Raw genomic sequence first — 21,005 nt, 5'->3', positions numbered from 1 at the left:
GCGCGAACTGTTCACGGGGATATTAAATTCCTGCGGTCACAGCTTCCGGCTGCGAAGGGCGCGTCTATCATTTTTCGATCCGCTTTCAGACGGCAACGAACATCCGGGTTAATTCACTGCATATTTTAAAAGCTCTTTCGTTTTAATCGACGTTAACGTTCGCGGTCCAATTTTGCCAACTGACGGCCTACAAAATTGTTTGGAAATTTTGTGTCTGCTCACGTTTCAAGACATTTCAGATCGACAGAAATGTAATAAAATCTTTACCCGATTATATCATGAATGGAAATTAATCTAAATTAAAAATGTATTATTGATTTTGTACAACGACTCCGAATACGTTATTAAAATATTATAATGTATTCAAGGATTGTTTATAATAACAGATTACTCGGTGATTGACATGATGGTCATCGGAATTACAAACTGGAATTAATTATGTAGCAGAAAATGTACCACAGCGTGTCTGACAGTGTACGTAAATTTTCCCCGTGACATTCGAAACTGAGTTTATATCGGAGGACTCTTGATATAAAAATAGTAGATCGAATTTACGTCCACGCGCACTAATTTATAGACAGACTCGATGCATAAACAATAGAGCGTTGCGATAAATAAACAAGCTAGTACAGTGATTCTATAGAGACAAGCTACTATCTATTATGCACGTCATTTCTGGTACGAATTAACGATGACGCGCGTGATGCATCGTTTCGGGGTAACTGGTCAGTGATTAAAACAGCTATCCCCTAAGCGAAAGATCGAAATTCAACTAGCAGCCCATCGTTTCCCAACGTTAACGATATCGTTACAGATACATATGTCAACGACGTATTCGGAACGTGGACGTACGAGCAAAATGAGCAGGGAGAGTTGAATTTCGCAAGACCGTTCTCAATTACCAACCGCTTTAAAACCGATCAGAGGTGCATCATAAATATAAACGTCCGCTTTAATGCATCCTAACGGGAAGGATTAAGCGCGCGTTCGCGGCCATCAATATCGTTTTTATCATCCCGAGGAGCGCCGTGTCCGTTCGTAAATTACGTAAAGAGGCAAAAAGCGGGTTAAACTTTGAGTCGAGCATCGATTTTTCGTACGTGCGCATAGTTTCGTTGCACTCTCGACCGCGTGAAGAAACACAGGAGACGGACAGCGTAACCGAGCGTCTCGACGAAGAGAAGAAAGATGAACGTTCCTGAAGAGAGATTATTAACAGCGCCAGCACCGTCATTACTTCCGTCCGCGCACCATTCGTGTGATCGCAATTACATGTATTTACGCGGGCCAGCAGCTGCAACGTAATTCCTGTGCCCGAGGCCCGAATTAGGAAGGATGAATATTATTTTTACCACGATTCAATTTAATGCCCTATCAAAAGCGAATCGGAAACCGGTCGCGACCCGTTAATACGCCGGGATGACTTAATGCAACGTTCACTCCTCACCGAGTGTTCTTTCGCTAAATGCAACACCATTATTGGCTGTTTTGCTCGATGACGGTGCTGAACGGTCCCGAATTTTTATTCCGTCGCGAATCGAAATCGTTCTGCAATACCATCTGCGAGAGTAAAAAAGTGGGACAACTTTGAATATTTTTCTCGTCGAGCATTCGTCATTTTCTTGTTAAGTAGACCGGTGACTATCGAGAGAGAGATCAAACTACTTTAGAGAGATCATGGCAAACTACGTTAGGTTTGCCATGATGAATGTAGGAAACTGCTTTCGAACGAGCGACTCAGATTTTGGAATTGAAACCTCAAGTCTTTGTAACTTTTAAATTTCGAGACTTTGGGACTTTGATGTTATAGAAATTCAGAGCCCCTAAACTTTAAAATACCCAAGTTTAAAAATTTTGTAATTTTAGATACTTGATATCTCTAGAGTATACGAGCGACTTAAAAATTCTCCCCATAAATTCCCGCCCCATTTTAGCTCACAAGATACGAGTCCCCAGTGTCACCTAAGTCTTTCGATACAGTTAATCCCATATCGTGTTATTTCTGTTCGACTTGTGTCCGAGTGATCATCCATGTTTATTCCCTGAAAACGGTTGCACTCGGAATATATTTCGTAGTATATAATAAACGGAAAGACGAACGAAACGTGCTACGACTGCGAGATATCGATTTAACGAGGCTCGAACAGGAGAAGGTAGACGCGAAGCCAGACACGTCTGCTCACCCTCGACCGGGTGTCGTTTAAACTGGAACGAAGCCCCTTTGCGGTGTCTTAACCGGAATTTGGCCGCGGAGAAGGCGAACAACCTCGGGCTCGCTTCATTTATATCTTTCTCGTACGTGTCCCACGTGCTGTGGCTCGTTCGAGGGATTTGTCTCTGCGGGAAAACAGAATAAAGGTTGACAAATACCCTCAGACTTACTCTAGACGCTAGAGTGGCCTTACGGATTAACTCTGCGACCACGTAAACAGAAAATATTATCTATGTTTGTATTCTTTAGTCGACTTTTAAATATAGAATGTCTCGGGTATAACACACGATTATTTCGCTTTTATAGTGTCGCATAAAGTGCTTTTATAATGGCGCTTATGGTATTAACTTAATCCTTTGTACCTTGTAATAGAGTCATTTAGAAACTAGAGCTTTTTATAGTCACGTAATACGTTAAACATGAGTTTAAGAGACTGCAGGAGCAATGTTACAGGGTTTTCAATAATAGTGTCAATATTCTTGCGGGAGGTATCGACGTATTGTCAATATTGAAGTATCGAGATTGGCGAGATCAAAAAATTTTCGTTCCTCTCTTATTATGTTGTACGATTTTTCTTTCACAGAAAACAGTTCCTTTTTTGACGATACCCAGCTTCAATATACTCCAATAACAATATACAAATATTCCCAATAAATATTGAGATTCATGTAATGTTGACAATGTATATTAATCATGTGTTCTTGTACACGTATTCGAACGATTCGCAGAACAAACTATTCTTTTATTCCATAAAATTCACAGTACATCAATGTGACGTGTAAGAAAGCGATGTCTTTCGTAGAGTTTAATACGGCTTGGCAATATACGATCTTGCATTTAATATCTGATCGTTGAATGGTTGGTTCGACTCTATTAAAATGCTCGATAGGTAATTACGGTTAATTAACGCTGGAAGTGGCGAGCCTTTCTGGAGCGAGCTATTGCTGGAAACGGTCTCCGATTGACAGTGGCGATTACTGCTAGCATTTCATTTCGATTCGAATTACGCTGCCGGACAAAAATTGTCAGGACAGTCCGACGCAGACCACCAACCAATTATCTCTATTAACCACACGCTACCTGCATCGACGCTTCTGTTCATTACCACTTTGCTCGAGCAAAACGAATCTGTCGATTTTAATGTGACTGCATTTCAAACTATACATACGTGCCGTATGCATGAAAACGACGGGAAATAATTTCGATCCGGCCGTTTAAGAATCACCGATAAATTACCTACGGATTCTGTTTTCACGCGATAACAATGAAAATATTTGGTTTAATTAAACAAACGACGCCCAGAACAGCCGGAGGCAGCTTCGGGAATAAACCGTGTCGTATCATTACTTTCACGTACTATTTCATTTCGTAATTTATCTTTATAATTTATGTGACAACATATTTGCTAGTACATTACGGATTTTCGACTGCGAGTATCATTACTAAATTTTTAAGCGCGTATCATTACTAAATTGCATTCTGTTTTATCGTGACAGCGAAATTTAATTTGTATCGGAAGGTGGGACAGGTTTTAACGAAAATTAAAGTGTGAAATTCTTGTGTCAATTTCTTGATATAAAATGAGGATTGAAGTGATCGACATATGTGGACTACAGTTCACGCATGTGAGCAATAATTTTAATTCTCATTGATCGATCAGCAAGGCAATATATTATTAAGGAGACTATCTATAATAATATTAGCTAGAAATTTGGAAGATTAATAGTTATCCATTGCTAAACAAGGCGCGATGACGCGAGACGGACATATCTGTTAGATTGATTTAATCGTCAGAGGCTATTTGTCAAGGGCGACGTCCAATGCGGGTGGGCTGGTTGCTTCCTGTGCCCTTCCTGCGGAACGTGACCCTCCTTTCCCGTCCCCGGGGAACCAGAAACTCGATTAGGCTACTTATAGCTCGTTTGTCAACGCGAATGCTCCGTGCCGGTGGCTTTTGCTGGATCCCGTCGCGTCCTGTCCGTAACTTTAACGAATCCAACCAGTTGGGCAAGAAGTTGATGCTTTCGAGTCGTCTTCCAGTCGGGAAACTTGACGAAGAAGAATCTTGTTTGACTCAGGCTTGATTTGATGGTTCTCGGATGAAAGTATCCCATATAATGGAGTGCTGCTTTTTGTCCTCTATATCGTGCTATAATGTAATGCGAGACGCATGAAATTCTGAGTCAAACTTTTATTTATTTTTAATTATTTGGGGACACTGTTTAGGTAGTATTCTTTGGGAACTTGGGAATTTGGGTGTGATTGAAAATTTCAGAACTTGAGGATTTGGGATTTGAGGTTTTGGGATTTGAGGTTTTGGAAATTTGAGATTTTGGATAATTTAACAATTGTTAAATCAGAAATTTTACAATTTCTATACTACAGGTGTCAAGATTACTGTCTTCCTCAACTTCTGCATCCCCACATCTTTGGACCCCCATATACTTATTTTTCTGGATATCAACATACCTATACTCTCTAACCCAATATTACTTTTCTAATCCTCTCTATTCCTACTATCTCTACGTCTCTAATTACCACATCACTATTACCTATATCCCAAAATAAAATTCCAAGTTATGAAGCATCCACTCTCGAGCACAATAGAAAATTTCAGTCCGTAATCAATCAATTTCACGGTCCGAAGAAACGCAGAAAAATGTTTGATCTTCAATCAACCTCATCAACGTCGCTTTGATTGCTTCTCTCTGAAAGAACATGCGAGCTGCATATCCTAGTAAATTAGCGTGTCGCGCAGTTAGCTGGTACATGAAAGCGTTTGTCTCGTCACGTTGCAACGTTACCGCGCGAGATAAATCGACACAATGCGTTCAACGACGCGCGAAGACAATTGTTTCAGGTTGTTCCAGGATTGGAAGGAGGTCAGCTGGTTCCGTTTTAATTATCCAGTCGACGAACGGATGGAAATGTGGAAAATATCGCGTCTACCTTTTTGACGCGACTGTCGCGTCGGATCGAAGTGTCTGCGAGGCTTCGACAAAGCTGCGGCTGAAATGAAAAGGCGAACGCGTGTTTCGATATCGCGCTTCCTGGAAAGTTGTCGCGGCTATTTCCTACCTGTGCAACTTCTGTCGCCAAAGTTTTCAGCCTTTCACGATTCGGTTTGTTAGGTATCTATGTCCACATCGATGGAGGATGCGGGTACATCTTCTTTTTGGTCGAGAGATGCTACTCCTTTACATGGAAATGGAAGTATTCATTTAATCGAAATTTGTATATGGATCTTTTGCTTGTCTAACTTGATCAAACGAGACACATGAGAAGGACAGTTTGTATTTGATTATAATTTAGGTACAATTAGTCGACTTTCTTGGTGGTGATCAATGATGATGGTCATATGTGACTGGTGCTGCAAGTTTGGTTAAATTAATTATTTATAAGGCAATCAAACATAGGAAACCTTTGAAGGCTCTTAAAATTGAGACAATGATATACACTAACAGATTAGAAGCTGAAATTGAAAGAATAATTTAGTGTCTGACAATTTTCACTGTGACAATGAGTGAAGGTCTACCTCCTCGTTTGACATCTAAATCAGACTAAAACCGTGCAAGATCGAATTTGATCGTGATCAATAAAGTCCATAAGTAAAAATAAGTTTCGAATCACAGTAAAGAGGAACCGAAAGCAGAAGAAAATGGAGAGAATTCGTGCGATTTCCGGGCATACGCTGGCGTAGGAAGAATTGGCAAAGCGATGCTAACCGGGATCGTCGTCGGTATTTCAACCGGACAATACGAGGCGATTGTATTCGTTAGCGAAACGACTGCTACGAATCGACGGGCAGACAAAAGGAACGAAGCGAACGACAGAATTAATTTCGCCATTTTCGACGAGCGCCCGTCCTCGTCGACCAATATTTTCTGCAGTCGCGAATACGGGAAAAAGGAGCACACCGACGATGGAATACGGAGCATCCGATGCTACATCGCGAGAACGATGCTTATAACTGCAGATAAATCCGATTAACAGGTGAACGTCGGTATATCCTACTGTCGATGTGAACGGTGACGCTGTCGGATTATCGTGGCTACATTCTCGGTCGAGCGACAATATTCAACGCGATATTCAGCCGGTCGATGTAAATCACGTTTCACTTGCCAACGACTTTATTCTACATTGTTGCAAACACCTTTACTCTAACATCTGCATGACGGATTTACCAGGATTTTGTCGCTCGCCTCCTTTTTGTTTAATTAACAAGGGCTGTTTACTTAGAATGCCACAACGTGAACATCCATTTCGAAATCTTCATCAAAGTTTCAAACGCCATCGTCATAAATCGTGTTTTGCTCATAAATCCACACAATTCACAGTTTTACTATTTGCTTATTTTTTTTAATTAACTAGGTTTGTTAAGAATGCCACAACGTGGATATCCATTTCTGTTCTAATTTTCATACAAAGATAAGTTAGCTAGAACTTAGGCGGCTGTTAGGCAAGCTGCGTTTATCGAATCGTCTCTCGTTGAGATCAGACCACCGCCATGCAACGATTATCGCTTCAAGGGCGGCCCGAAATAAACGCAAGTACGTCTGCTTTCCTGTCCGGATACCTTAAGGAGAGACTGCTCTCAAGGATGTCTACGTAACATTGCACAGAACGATCCAGTTCTACACGGTTCCCACGATGATCGCCTCGATTCTGTGTTACACTCGACCTTTGCAGTGACCGGTTCGGTTAACCAGACGTTCGCTTCAGATCATTAAATTCTGGTGATCATACTCGTCTTGAGTTCAAACTAAGACTGCAACGAGTTATGCAAAAGATGTTTTAATTTTTAAATCTGTACATTTATAAGTTTTGAAACATAGTTATCTAAGGTTTGGTATTTTTACATTTCTTCATCATATCAGATTCAAAAATTTGTGAATGTAACATATGAAGTACTTTTTTAGAAATGAAATCCGGTTGAAAGTCCTTTTCAAATCAGGTCGATATCGCCAATTTCCAATATTCTTTCTCGGTTTCTCTTCTTTCTCTCATAGATCAAGCGACGTTACAGTTGACGCTCGATTTAACCGATAAAATAGATCGTAGTCTATGCGAAAATAGCGAGCATCCCAGAAGTTTCTTGTTGACGAGTAAAGCGAAATAGATCGAAGATGCCCAGTTCAATTTTGTTGCGGTATTTTTGCACCTCGGTCAGAGGTCGTCCGGTGACGCCCGTTCTTTCTACGATTTTAGACCGGGTAGTCGAGCTGAGAGGTTTACTTTTCTCGTTGATATATCGGAAGCAGTCGCGCACGGCTGATTCTTTTCTACAATGTGGCGGGAAAATTTATGTTGCAACTCAACGTTCCCTCAGGCCAGTCTCGCTGTTGTCGTCGCGATAAAAGCATTGTCTCATCGCAGCTTGGGACTGTTAATTCTTGTCGTACTTGCATTGTTCTCGGTGACGATGATACGTAAGGGATTGAAGCGGAGCTGCATCAAAAGATAAACTCGAATTGTTTCTTCCGGTAAATAGAAAATTACTTGGAAGCTGTATAAACGATCGCGGAATATGCGTTTATGGCTGAGGTCGCATTTAAGGGCAAAATTCTGGGTTCCCAGTTGACAAATTTGATCATGTGGTAATTTTCAAACTTCTCAATTTGAAAATAAAAATCTATCACTCTACTAAAAATATATTTCTACTAAATCTGTCACTTTACAATTCACTATTTCTATGCATTTCAATCACACATGTCATCGCGCAATTTGAAAAAATTAAAACCAGCAGCCATGCATTTCGGTTGTGCGGGTAGGCCACGCCTTCAAAAGCCATGTTCCCACACGCGAAACCCTTCGTAGCTTCTCGGAGAATATTCTGCATGGCTTGCACGTACTACACCGCATTGACGAATCGAAATGAACGACACGAAACATCCTTTTCAGGCACATCCTATTCCCATGATCAGGTGTGGAAAATGTTCGAGCAAGGTTGTCCTTTCAAGATTGGCTCAAGGTTCATCGCGTGAAAAATCAAACATAGAGAGAACGAGGCACCAATCTGCCGCTCTCATCGACTTCTTCTTCGTTTTTCTTTTCGCGTTCATTTACATTTCTCCGATCATGTCCCGAGGAATGCGTATGAATTAAGAATGCGCATTAATTTCTGCAAACGAAAGGCTAGCGCACGCAATTATCTTTTATCTCAAAAAATAATCGACTTTCGACAGAGACACATTAATAACATTCCGCAATTTAAAATGAAAAACTGCGCTCGGACATTTTGGTTGATAGCTTCATTAGAACGCGTTTTCGCCGCGTTGACGCCATTAAGGTCAAAGCGAAAGATCAAATAAAACCGTAGAGATTGCGGAGGATACATTAACACGTTAACAATGTTAAGGCAGTAGTTCACGTTGGCCACTGTTCGTAGAACAGTGGGTTCGTTTCGTGTTCGAGCGTCGAGGTCGTGGCGAAACGAGCATTCGCGAGTGTTTAGCATGGTCATTATAGTGTCTGAAAGTCGCGGCGGTGTTCGTCGCCATAACTGTACCTATAATCTCGCGATTTTACGCCGTAAGGCGAAGCTCTCCGGGAAAGTAGAGCCGAAGTAGCTCGCGATAATTAGCCGGTTAGTCTCGAACGCTTTTTCCCTGATGAAGCTAAACGCACCGTTAACAGCCGCGATTCTTAGGTTGGCTTTGAGAGCGCGTTTTCAGACGAGCAGCCAAGTGTTAGCGGCGTGCACGGAGGTTTGTTAAAGAAACCAGGTAAACCGAAGGAAGCTCGCTTTACCGGCGTCGTTCGAAGCTGCGCGTTCGCGACCAGCTAAGCCCGCATTTCTGCGCTCGAAAATTGCTTCTGGTCAAACTGGTATCGTGGATTAACTAGTTGCTTTTGTTGCACTCGAGTAAATAACTGCCGGGCAAGTTAATTCCTGACGGAAGAAAAAACGACGGGCGAGAAGTTTATTGTTCTTCTTACCTTTGTGACGTAAAAAGCAACGAACACGGATTTGAACGAGACAGGAATGATTCATCGCCGCGTATCGAATAGTTGGAAGCACATTTAATACGGCACTCGATAATATGGATTATTTACGTGGCAATATCTACTGTTATCGAGAAAAAGAATATACAGCCTCGCTTCCCGCATTTAAACGCGAATTCCTGGATTTCCCAGCAAGCTAATGTTCGAATTACCAAAGGCATTTCGTCGAGGTATCGTTCGATGAAATCGACAACCGGTATGTCGGTAGAGATACTAGCGACTGTAGGTTGAAGTGCGCGAGTGGCGATCGAAAGGCTCACCGTGGACGCTCGAAGATAGGCAAAATCGCGGTAACCGTTATCGGATCCAGTGTTTTGCGCTGTTATCAGACTCTGCCACCGAAACTGTCATGGTCAAAATGACCACCGAAGGCCGGCTAGATTCACGGTGAACCACGCCAGTACAAGTATCCGAGTAATGGTGTTGCACTTTGATCGGGTCTGCCAGGTCGAAATTTAGGGCGCAATTCGGACGACCATGTTCGTTTGAAGCGTGATATATAGCGTATTCGATATTGGAAATAATCTGCGTTCGATTCGTGTCGCTTTAATCGAATGTTTCGTTACGGACTGTTCTCCGAAATTCGTCGAAAAAAGAGTTGACGTTTGTATAAAATTAAATGTAGAGAAAGAGTGGCGTTTCGATGAAAATCGTTCTGCATACAGTCATTGGATAATTCGTTTGATGGTAATGTTGAATACGAAATGACCGTTTAATGATAAAGAGGGTAATTCGGTTCTCATACTGCACAGCAATACTGGACCACGTACCGCTACCGTGACTATAGGTACGATAATAAAGCTTGGATGGATAATTTTCACTGGACTCGACGGTGTATCTGATTATTAGGTGGCTAGATTAACATTGCACTCTATTCGCGAAACGTGTCCAAAATTTTCAAACGTATCTCATCGTACAACGAATATATTTAAAATAACAGTGTCCTTATCGTTCATTGCGCACGAATAATGAAAATTAACAGAGAGAAGGTAAATCACTGACGCGTTACTGCATACTCGTGCTTGATACTCGTTTCGTTTTTAAATCAAAAACGAAATTGCAATAAGTAAAGTACAGCGGAGTTAATAACGTAGGCGATAAGTCGAGCCGCGAAAGATAGTTCACGGGTAATTGAACGCAATCAGAATGGCGTGGCAGATTTACTTTTCATCGAGTTTAATAACCGTGGACATCGTTGCAAATTGAACATTATTTTCTGCGCGTTTAACGATCCCCGTCCCGTAACGCGTTTCCGATTGATATCAATTATACTCTTCGAATATTGAATTCGTAAATTCTTCGCTGCTCGCTTTCAAAAATTATTTCCGCCGAAATCGGTTCGATAAATTTATTAACTCCGATCGTATTATCGTGCGCTATCGGGAAGATAAAAATTAAAACGATCAACGATTTCCATTATCGGTTACGATTAACTTGAATCGAAGAAGAAAAATTGTTCGTATCCGAAATGTATTTATCTACGTTATATTGTCTATGGAAGAGAAATCCGCTCGCGACCCACATTTCGAGAAGCTCTGCGGCACGGAATCGCATCTTCCAATGAATCGTTCACGCTCGAGTTACATCGGCTCGCGGTTCACCAAACTTTTGTATTTCGCAACGCGTCTACGGATCGATGGGTCCTACAGTCTACAGAGTCTTAACCCTTGGATGTCAATAGCCCCTTCGACGAACCCCTTGGGCTAAACCATCTACTCAACGTGTTCGTTCGAGCGGAAGCCACTGGCTGTCGTCGGGGATAACCTGGCTTCGACGCGTTCCCTCTAGCTCTAGCCTGATCCAGCTCTTACGAATCGATCCCACTAGCAACCGGTTAAGATATCCCACCGACTCGACATCTCCGTTCTCTGTTTCAGCTTCTTCCGGTGGTCCCGTGCTCGCAACAAGGACGGAGAGCCGGTGCAGCGGAGCGTCGTATCCCTGGTGGTGTCGGGGAAACGGCCGATTCATCTCTCAAAAAACACTGACGATGAGCTAGCGACACGATGAGAAGGATGAAGCAGCGTGCGCTGCTCGCCTGGCCATGGTTGTGGCTGTGGCTGTTCGCGGCCACAGCGGGTGCCCCGTCTTCCGACACGTTCGTATCGACCACCTTCTCCTCGTCAGCCGTCAGTAGCTCGGTCACCAGACCGTTGTCCCCGACGATCCCGACCTCCACGTCCTCCTCGTTCACCGAAGATTTCGGCTTCCCGCTCGATCACGAGTTTCGCTTCACCCAGCCGCTCTACAATGTCTCGATCCCGGAGAACTCGATCGGGAAAACGTACGTGGTGCCCGAGGAGAGGATGGGCATCAAGCTGGCGTCGCCGGACATGGATTTTGACGTCCGGTTCCGTATAACGAGCGGCGATCGCGACAAGTTCTTCAAAGCCGAAGAACGCACCGTCGGTGACTTTTGCTTCCTTTTGATTCGGACTCGAACCGGTAACGTGGACGTGTTGAATCGCGAACGGAAAGATCGTTACGTGCTCGAGGTGCGCGCCACAGCGTCCAGAGGCGACGGCAAGAACCGAATTATCATCCTGGAGGCGGACACGACGATCGTGGTGACGGTTCTGGACACCAACGATCTTAACCCTTTGTTTTACCCGACCGAGTACGAGGCGAACATAACGGAAGACACGTCTCTGCACCGCAGCATACTCAGGGTAATGGCGGAGGACGCCGATCTCGGGAGGAACGGCGAGATTTATTACAGCTTTGCCGAGGAGACCGATCAGTTCGCCGTTCACCCGGTCAGTGGGGTAATAACGCTCACCAGACCGCTCAGGTAGGTCTACGTAATAGAATTCTCGTGTTTCGTTCGATGAGACCGCGGACGGGCGTTACCGACCGTTTTACGAGCTAGAAATCTTCGCTTCGATCTCTCTCGAGCCAATTTGTTCGAAAATTTCCTCGTACCCTTTTTTTAAAGAGCATTCGCGAGACGATGCGCGGTTTTTATATCTCCGGTAACCGTTTTTTCTACGCGTAAAATAATAAAGCACTCTGCTCGTTAATACTCGAGCACAGAATGTCATTGAAACGGCCGATCAAACGTCGAAAGCGTGTTGTATTTGCGGCTGAAAGAACAACGTTGTACGAGAATGTCGAACACGTTTATAAAGTACTATAATAGGTATTTCCCTTGCTGTTGAGGAATCAAGTGGAATTCCTTTCACAGCAAAACGTACTTATGGAAATTGCCAGGATCCTTCAACTTCTATTACTACAATCGAGAATATGAATTAAGGAGGAAGCACGCTTTCAATGTTTCATCGTTTGTACTTGTGCCGTTATATCGAATTCGAAGCAACGGTATTGCGGAGAAGATTCCACCGACCGTACGTTTCTATCACGGTTCGAATAAAATAGAATCGTTTCTTTCCTAAATCAGATACTCCGAACGAGCGATTCACGAGCTGGTGGTGCTAGCGAAGGACCGAGGGGCCCTGTTCCGCAGCGGGGGCAGCAGCAGGGCAAGCACGGCCAAGGTGACCATAAGAGTACGTCAGGTAAACTTCTTCGCGCCCGAGATCTACGTGCAGCACTTGCCCGACATCGTGGAACACTCCAACGCGGACATTTACGCGATCGTTCGCGTGATCGACCACGACGAGGGTGTGCACGGCAAAATCGCGAGCCTGGACATCGTGGGCGGCGACCCGGCTGGCCACTTCAGGGTGCGACCGGCCGGTGATCCGCACTCCGGCGAGTACAACATCGAAGTTTTGCACCTGCTAGACCGGGAAACCGCGGCGCAAGGTTACAATTTAACGTTGCGTGCCATGGACCGAGGTGTGCCGCAAAAGTTCAGCTACAAATTCGTGCCCGTCCACCTGGCGGATTTGAATGACAACGCGCCGGTGTTCAACCGCGAGATCTACGAGGTGAAGGTGCCCGAGACCGCGCCCATTAACACGCCGGTGATAAGACTGAAAGTGACGGATGCGGACGAGGGGAAGAACGCTCTGGTGTTCCTAGAGATCGTGGGCGGCAACGAAGGTGGCGAGTTCTTCGTGAACGCAGAGACCGGCGTGCTGTACACCGCGATGAACCTGGACGCGGAGAAGAAGGCGTTCTACACGCTGACGGTGTCCGCGGTGGACCAAGGGAACGCGGGCACCAGGAAGCAATCGTCGGCCAAAGTGAAGATCAACGTGGTCGACACGAACGACAACGACCCGACGTTCGAGCAGTCGGAGATGGACGTGTGGATCGACGAGAACGAACCGGCCGGCACCTCGGTCGTGAAGATCACCGCGAAGGATCGTGACTCTGGCGAGAACGCCTACATCTCTTACAGCATCGACAATATTCAGAAAGTGCCGTTCGAGATCGACCCGTTCTCGGGCATCGTGAGGACCAAGCAGGTGTTGGACTACGAAACCATGAAGAGGGAGTACCTGCTGCACGTGCGGGTCGGCGACTGGGGGCTGCCTTACCGGCGACAAGCGGAAATGCGGTTGCACGTAAAGTTGCGGGACGTGAACGATAACAGGCCCCAGTTCGAACGGATAGAGTGCACCGGCCACGTGCCTAGATACGTGCCCATCGGCTCGGAGATCATCACCGTGTCTGCCATCGATTTCGACGCTGGCAACATCATCAGTTATCGCATCGTCTCCGGCAACGAGGACGGCTGCTTTGCTCTGGATTCCGCCAGCGGCGTACTCTCCGTCGCGTGCGATTTGTCGGACGTTAAGGCCTCGGATCGAGTGGTGAACGTCACAGCCACGGACGGCTCGCATTTCGCTGACGTGAATCCTGTACACATGCACCTGGTGAACGCGAAAAGGAATCTGGGTTCTCAAGGAAGGATCTTGACCGATCAGAGTGGCGCGTTCGAGTGTCGGGACACGGGAGTCGCCCGACGACTAACAGAAGCCATCGCAGCTGCGGAAAGGAACAACGTGCCCTCCAAGGACGACGAGTACGCGCTGACGCCCAGCAGGTACGGCGAGAACGTGCACGCGCCCGAGTTCATCGATTTTCCCAACGAAATAAAAGTCAACGAATCCGCCAAGATCGGAACCGTCTTGGCCAAGATATGGGCCAGGGACAGAGATCTGGATTACAACGGGAAGCTGGTGTTCGTCATATCGAGCGGCGATCGCGACTCCGTCTTCAGCATCGATCCCGACAAGGGCAACCTGAACGTGGTCGGTTATTTGGACAGGGAAAGGGAGAGCGAGTATTTCTTGAACATCAGCGTGTACGACCTGGGCAAGCCTCAGAAATCGGCTTCGAGGATGCTGCCAGTCACGGTCCTCGACGTGAATGACAACGCGCCGAAATTCGAGAAGTCTCTGGCCAGCTTCCGGATCTCGGAGACCGCACTGAACGGCACTAATGTCTGGCGAGCGAACGCCACAGACGCGGACACCGGAGAGAACGCGCGCGTCACTTACTCCCTGGTGACGGAGACCAACGATTTCCGGGTGGATCCCGTGACGGGTGTGCTGAGCGTTTTCGGCAGATTGGACAGAGAACGTCAGGAGATCTACGAGCTGAGAATACGAGCGCGAGATAACGGCGGCAAAGGCACCGACACGCCGCCATTGTACTCGGACGCACTGGTTAGGGTGACGGTGGACGACGTGAACGATAACGCGCCCACATTCGCGTTGTCCAGCTACACGGTGAAAATTAGGGAGGACGTGCCGATCTGGACGGTCGTAGCCGTCGTGGACGCCACCGATCCGGACGAGGGAGCCGGCGGCGACGTCGAGTACTTCCTATCCGACGCCATGGAGAGCGAGGGCTTCTTCAAAGTCGATAAAGTGTCCGGCACCATCAGAACCGTACAGAGTTTGGACTTCGAGGAGCGCCAGGTGCACACTTTGACCGTAGTGGCCAGAGACAGGGGCGAGCCGTCTCTCTCCTCCGAAACGATGGTCATCATCGAAGTGGTCGACGTGAACGAGAACTTGCATGCACCCGTGTTCGATGACTTTGTCGTGTCCGCGAGTGTGTTCGAGAACCAACCTATCGGGACTCTGGTGACCACCGTGCGCGCCAAGGACGCGGATCCTCTTGGCGGCGACTCCAGAATTGGATACACCATTCGAGGCGGCGACGGGATCGGGATTTTCTCCATCGACGACGAAGGTAAGTTCTTCAAACTCTGCACTATTTTTCTCGAGATAAATAAGATCGTTTGATCGATGCATGTAAGGTGATCTTTTAGGGCTACCTAGAACGTTAATTCATAACGTATTAAATTTTACCTTTTTATTCGTACTTGTATGTTTTTGAAGCGTCATTGAGTTAATACTAAGTACACAAAATATTGGACTGCAAAATTAAATATCGAGCTTATAATTTAATTTTAGTATTATTGCTTCAGTTTGAAAGCAGATTGCAATTGAAATTGAACGTAGCGCCTCGTAGCAACAAATGCGGAGAATATTAATTGCGGAAACCGAGCCGTGATATTATTAAATTTTTTCATCCGATTACCTTTAATCCCGCACAACAGCCGGGATTTATTGGCGTACTAAAATTGTTAGTGGACAGGTGCTGACAGTTCCCAGTAACAGGGTTTTCCATAAAGCCATAAACAACTGCAGTCGATTGAACTCGATAATCGATTATCAAATAGAAGGAAGTCGTTAGGTCAGCTTCACAACACTGACCATACATTTTTGAGTTTCGGAAATAAATTTATTATTTATTTCTGTTGGACGCAGGACAAAAATTTCCTGGTTACTTTATATAACGTATTTGCGACGCGACGCAACGGAGGGTTAACTCGACAGAAAAGAGGGCACGTTATTTCGAATTTCCTTGCTGGAATTGCGTTGCAAGTAGTTTCCGGAAGTTTAAACGTTAAAACTTGGGAACTCGTCGAAGTCGATACACACTTTGCACAAATTTCGAAGGGAAAAACGTAGGTACGCGTGCTCGCACGGTCCGCAGGATCGATCGAGCAAAGAATTTCACGCGTGAAATTTCAAAGTATGGAAGAAATGAATTTAAATTACACGGTAGGAGCGGCGACGCGGAAGCTTGCGCGTAAAAAGGTTAATATGCAAATCACAGGTTCGGCAGGCGAACGGTATAATGCGGTCGATGCTTGTCAAAAGGCGGGCGGGTTTTAAATAAACGTTTACAACGAGGCGTCGATTGATTTTTGTCCTCGTTTAAAATTCAAATTTCTCATTAACGAACATCGTGCGCAAGAACGAGATTGCTGTCTCTTTGCTTTATTAAATGGACGAACGAAAATCTTTGTCGCGGCGATCGATGAAACTGCATTTTATGCGACGAAGCGAAGCGCAACGAATGACGTATAGGAGAACATAAAATCGACCAACGAAATCAATGAAACACGATTCGTCGGAGATAGATGCAAGTTGCGTTGCTTATCGGGCGAAAATTCGACTTATTCGCAAAGGTCAGGGGTGGTTCCCCTGAAAAATCACTCGAGGTCGAATCGTAAAGCGTCGGCGATTTCGTGAAAACCGATTTCGTTCTCGGCCAAAAGGAGAATCGAGCGTAACAATACTTTAAAATCGGGTTCGAGGCCCCCGTGGCAGCCGTTCCAATTTATTTTTCGTTACAGTCAAACCGTACGTACGTACCTACGCTCGACCACGGCTGTCTTTTTTCCGCTTTACTGGCTTCTCTCGTTCCTTGTATTTCCGTCCGTGGTCCATTGTTGATCGATCGAGAGAAACGAAAATGGCACAGAGCGGACGAGGAGCACGGGAACACGAAAGGAGAAGAAAAAAGACACGCGTAGCACGCGTTATACCTTTTTACGTCGGACAGCCGAGCCGGACCGATGCGATGCTTCGTGGCATCGGTCCAAAACGAAGTTACAACGTTGTGGCCCATTAAATACGAACGTAGCGGGTTTAATTGAATTATGGGGCTCGCGAGGGGTCACCTTTTTTTCTCGGCCCACCGGCGTACATTAAATTTCTCCAGTGGTCTTCGCTCGCCGCGAAAACCACTCGAGAAATCGCGTGTCATCCCATTTAATAGCGGCTCGAACGCGATACCAGAACGTGATTCGCCGTTTCTTCTTTGCTCGAGAACATCTTACAACGCTGCGACTTTTGTGAACGATTATGTTCTGCAATTATTAACTCGCCAAAATTATTCTCTTTAAATATAACAACATCTACTTGTAATCATACAAGATTCAATCACTGTCTTAAATCTAAAATTGTGGAAGCATATTTCTTGCTATTCGTTCAGAATTAAACTACAAATTCAAGATTGATCAAGAATAAAGACATATACACTTCATTATCGTATAATGCAATGAATAGAAAGCACATTAGCTTGATTAGCATTCAAGGTGTGTACATTTTATTTCCGCACACAGTATATATTCGACCGGCTTATCGATTTACTTGCTCGTAGGGCCTAGTTGGGTGCCGGCAGTTGGTGCGCGGTCGAATATGTGCCGTAAGAGGGTTGTATTGATCCTCCGTCGAGCAAAAATAATACATTGTCAGTAGTATGCATATTCAGCCGTTGTAAATATTCATAAGTTGTGCCGGTGTATTGCCTTCGTGTTTGGAGCACGACCGGTGGTAACGTCGTTCAACGGTACCGGTACCGCGTTGCTGCTCTGACGGATCTCGCGATTATACCGAGCCCTCGCGAGACCAGAAGATGCTTGCCGTGCTAGTGGCAAGCTCGTTAAACCTGATTTCCACGTGAAATTCTTTCGGGTCGGACTCGTGATCGCTGCGTGACGTTTCGTGCAACGGAGATTTCGGTCGACTCCTTCACGGTTTAATACCGAAACAATTCAACCCTTCACGATCTTTACCGAACACTGAAATGTAATTTATTGCGTGTGGATTTTTTTTCTTTCTGATGCTGCTCTTTTTTAAAGCTGATACAAAGAGGCTATTTAAATATCTTTTGATTGGAGAGGCTTTTAAACTTGATCTCTTCATTTGTGCCTCTTAAATATACAAACTTGCAGTGTTTACTGATGCTCGTTGATAAATCATGAATGCAGCTGTAAGACAAGACAAAAAGTCCATTTTGCTGAATATGTTTTTAAAGACACAGACTTGAAGTATTCACTGATACTCGTTGATAACCATACAATGAATACAACTGTAAGGCAATCAGGAGATTCAACCTAAAAAGTCTATCTTGCTAAACATGCTTTTAGAGATGCACCTTGATTATACTCGTTAATGACCAGACAATGAATGTAATTGTAAGACAATAAAGAGGTCCAATCTAAAAAGTCTATTTTGGTAAATAGAGTCGGTAAAAGAAGAACAGTAACAAGCAGCAATATGAAAAATTTTTGATCGAGCTTTGAATCTCGTCGTCGGAGTTGCGTGTCTGTATCACAGACGCGTGTACACGGAGATGCCGGTATATGTACACGTGTACGGCGCTTTATTAATGGACTAACGCCGCGACAGCCGCGGGCGACAAAGTGGACAGTGCCGAGCGGAATAACGCGTTAGCTCGTTTACCGGAAAACGTGTCCGGTCTCCGCATCCCTCACTCTTGCAAACTAGGCGCGCCAGTTTTCTATGGTGATCAGAGTTTAACTGCATTTTCCTCGCGGTGGCGACCGGGTAAACCGCGTCATGGCAAATTTAGTCTATCGTCGGACGACGTCGTTTGCTTGCAACGAACCGGCGAATGGGGACGGCTAACGAGCCATCGTGTACACCGTTGAGCCGCTCCGTCGACGTACATACTTTGCGTGTAATCGTCGAACCCGATAGATCTGTCCGAACTGAATCAAACGACAATTTACGAAACTCGTTAGCTCCGGTAATTTGATCGCACGGGCCGCTTTGTAGCTGATAATGCGTGTTGAAAATGGGACCATGCGAATTGCCGGGCGTTCTCTAAATATTCCGAACAGCGAATTTATGCAACTACGATGGAACGTAACGAAACGTTGACCATGGTTAATGCAATATAGTCGAACGTTTTAAGCTCCGAAATGTTTCCAAGTACATGTAAATCAGTTCGAAAGATTACAACGACGTGTTCCCATTTTGTACTAAGTTTTTCCAGCTATCGATTTTTCTCGTTACGAAAGCAAATTAGCCCTGTTCCGGGAACTTACAAGCTTGAATCAGCTTCATTTACCTTAATTGCCATGACGTGCAAAGGGTTAAAACTCGAACGGTTATTTCGCGAAATCTCGCGCCAGGTTTCGTGCACGAAATAAAGGAAGCGGTTCTTTGATAGCACACTCGGCCCGAGTAATTTTAAGCAGATAAATCGGTATCCGGAAACGGTTGACCTCTCTACCTTTCTCCGCGTGGTACCCAAGCCGCGTTCTCTTTTTCTTTGCGCCGGTACAGTGGCGAGTTACAGCTTCGGAGGCAAAAGGTCCGGCAGAATTCGCAGGACTCACCGCGACAAGATCGGTGATCCATTACCGAGGGTATTCGAAGAATTCCCGTGGACAAAGGTGCTGGAACGCGGGTCACCGGCAATAAGAGAGGAACGCGATGCCTGCTTGGTAACCGGTAGGCAACCGTTCACAAAACACAAGCTATCTTCTAACGAATTAATCTAACTACGATTGATTTAAGGTTGTATTGGACTTCAAGCCTTTTAGTGCCGACCGATTTGACGTAATTTAAGCGAGGTCTCAGAATCATAAAATTCACAAAGGAATATATTACGGGAGGATGAACGATTCTCGGTATTAATTGAAAATCATGGTAATATTTATTCGGCATGACACTTCGCCATTAAAAGGGTTAACCTCTTGCCCTATAGTACTTTCACTGTAGCTGAATTTTGGGTTCAAATCTGATTGTACTCAAGGATTGAATGTAATCTTTTAACTTTCTCCAGTTGACTCCACGTAGCTGTGAGCAATTGTCCTGAAAATAGGTTAACACGCGAAAAAGTAGTAAAAATTTTTGATTCAGTAAAACTAGAGCAGAAGATCCCTGGAATCATCGACTTTATGAACTTGGTGAATAACCCGATATTATTATGTTGTTGACAAGAACGCGGTGGCAGGCGAACTGTCCGCAAATGAAATCCCACGAGCGAGTAATTATCGGACTCGTTGTTCCGACGATGTCGATGGTCGACGAGTAGGATGACCGAGCGAGGGACCGGGCACATATACTCCTGGTGGAACGCGAAGGATCAGAAAGAGAAGGCCTCCCCGTTGGGCGGCAAAAATCCAATTTAGCCGACGAGTGCCGTACGAGTCTCCGGTATATTCGTAGCGGCTCGTGAATTATACCGGGCATAACGATCGTGAGCGTAGCCGCTCTAAATTACCTCTATCGACAAACGCGATGTTTTTATTCCCCTCGAAAGTCGTTTCCTCTGCCTCGCGTTTTGCAATATCGCCCGGTGATATCGATCCCACTTTGAGGACAGCAGGCTTACGCAATCGGTGATATTTTATTTATGCGCCACCCTTCTCCCCGCGCACGTTCTCCTCTATTTTCGGTTTAAATTTCGAATTTCTGTCGAAGCGCGCGGTAAGTGCATTTCCGGGATTAACGAGTCGGAGAATACGAGTTCGGAAAAGTTTTGCAGGATGCAAAACACCGTTCCAACTATTTACCTTTTCAAAACAACGTCCATTAATAACTCCGGTGGAGTCTGTCAAAGGGAAATATTTCGACTGGAATATCGATCCAGCGACTCGATCGATCACTCCGTTTTCCGTCACGTCGATTGTCTCCGATCGAGTAAGAATGGAGCGCGGTAAAATTTGTACACGACGCGACGGTTAGCAATGTTCCCGTCGTTTTCTCTTGGCGTCAGCTGAGAAGAACAATAGAGGTGACGTTTTACGGGTGCATTT

At 45.2% G+C, this 21,005-nt stretch overlaps 1 protein-coding gene across 8 annotated transcripts in view; it reads left to right on the top strand.

Annotated features, from left to right (window-relative positions):
- kug (FAT atypical cadherin kugelei) overlaps window positions 1-21,005 on the top strand; it is a 420,874-nt gene that overhangs the window by 114,292 nt on the left and 285,577 nt on the right. For all 8 annotated transcript variants that reach the window (XM_076531851.1, XM_076531850.1, XM_076531849.1 and 5 more), the window contains 2 exons: window positions 11,095-12,008; window positions 12,615-15,328. In XM_076531851.1, coding sequence (XP_076387966.1) covers window positions 11,224-12,008; window positions 12,615-15,328 — 3,499 coding nt within the window. In that variant the 5' untranslated portion in view covers window positions 11,095-11,223. The remainder of the gene's footprint in view (window positions 1-11,094; window positions 12,009-12,614; window positions 15,329-21,005) is intronic.

This window comes from Megachile rotundata, chromosome 5 (genome assembly GCF_050947335.1).
Source record: "Megachile rotundata isolate GNS110a chromosome 5, iyMegRotu1, whole genome shotgun sequence".
In the NCBI taxonomy this organism is placed as follows: Eukaryota; Metazoa; Arthropoda; class Insecta; order Hymenoptera; family Megachilidae; genus Megachile; species Megachile rotundata.
The sequence above is the reverse complement of the archived record's forward strand: the minus strand, read 5'-3'. Positions and strand labels throughout refer to the sequence as shown.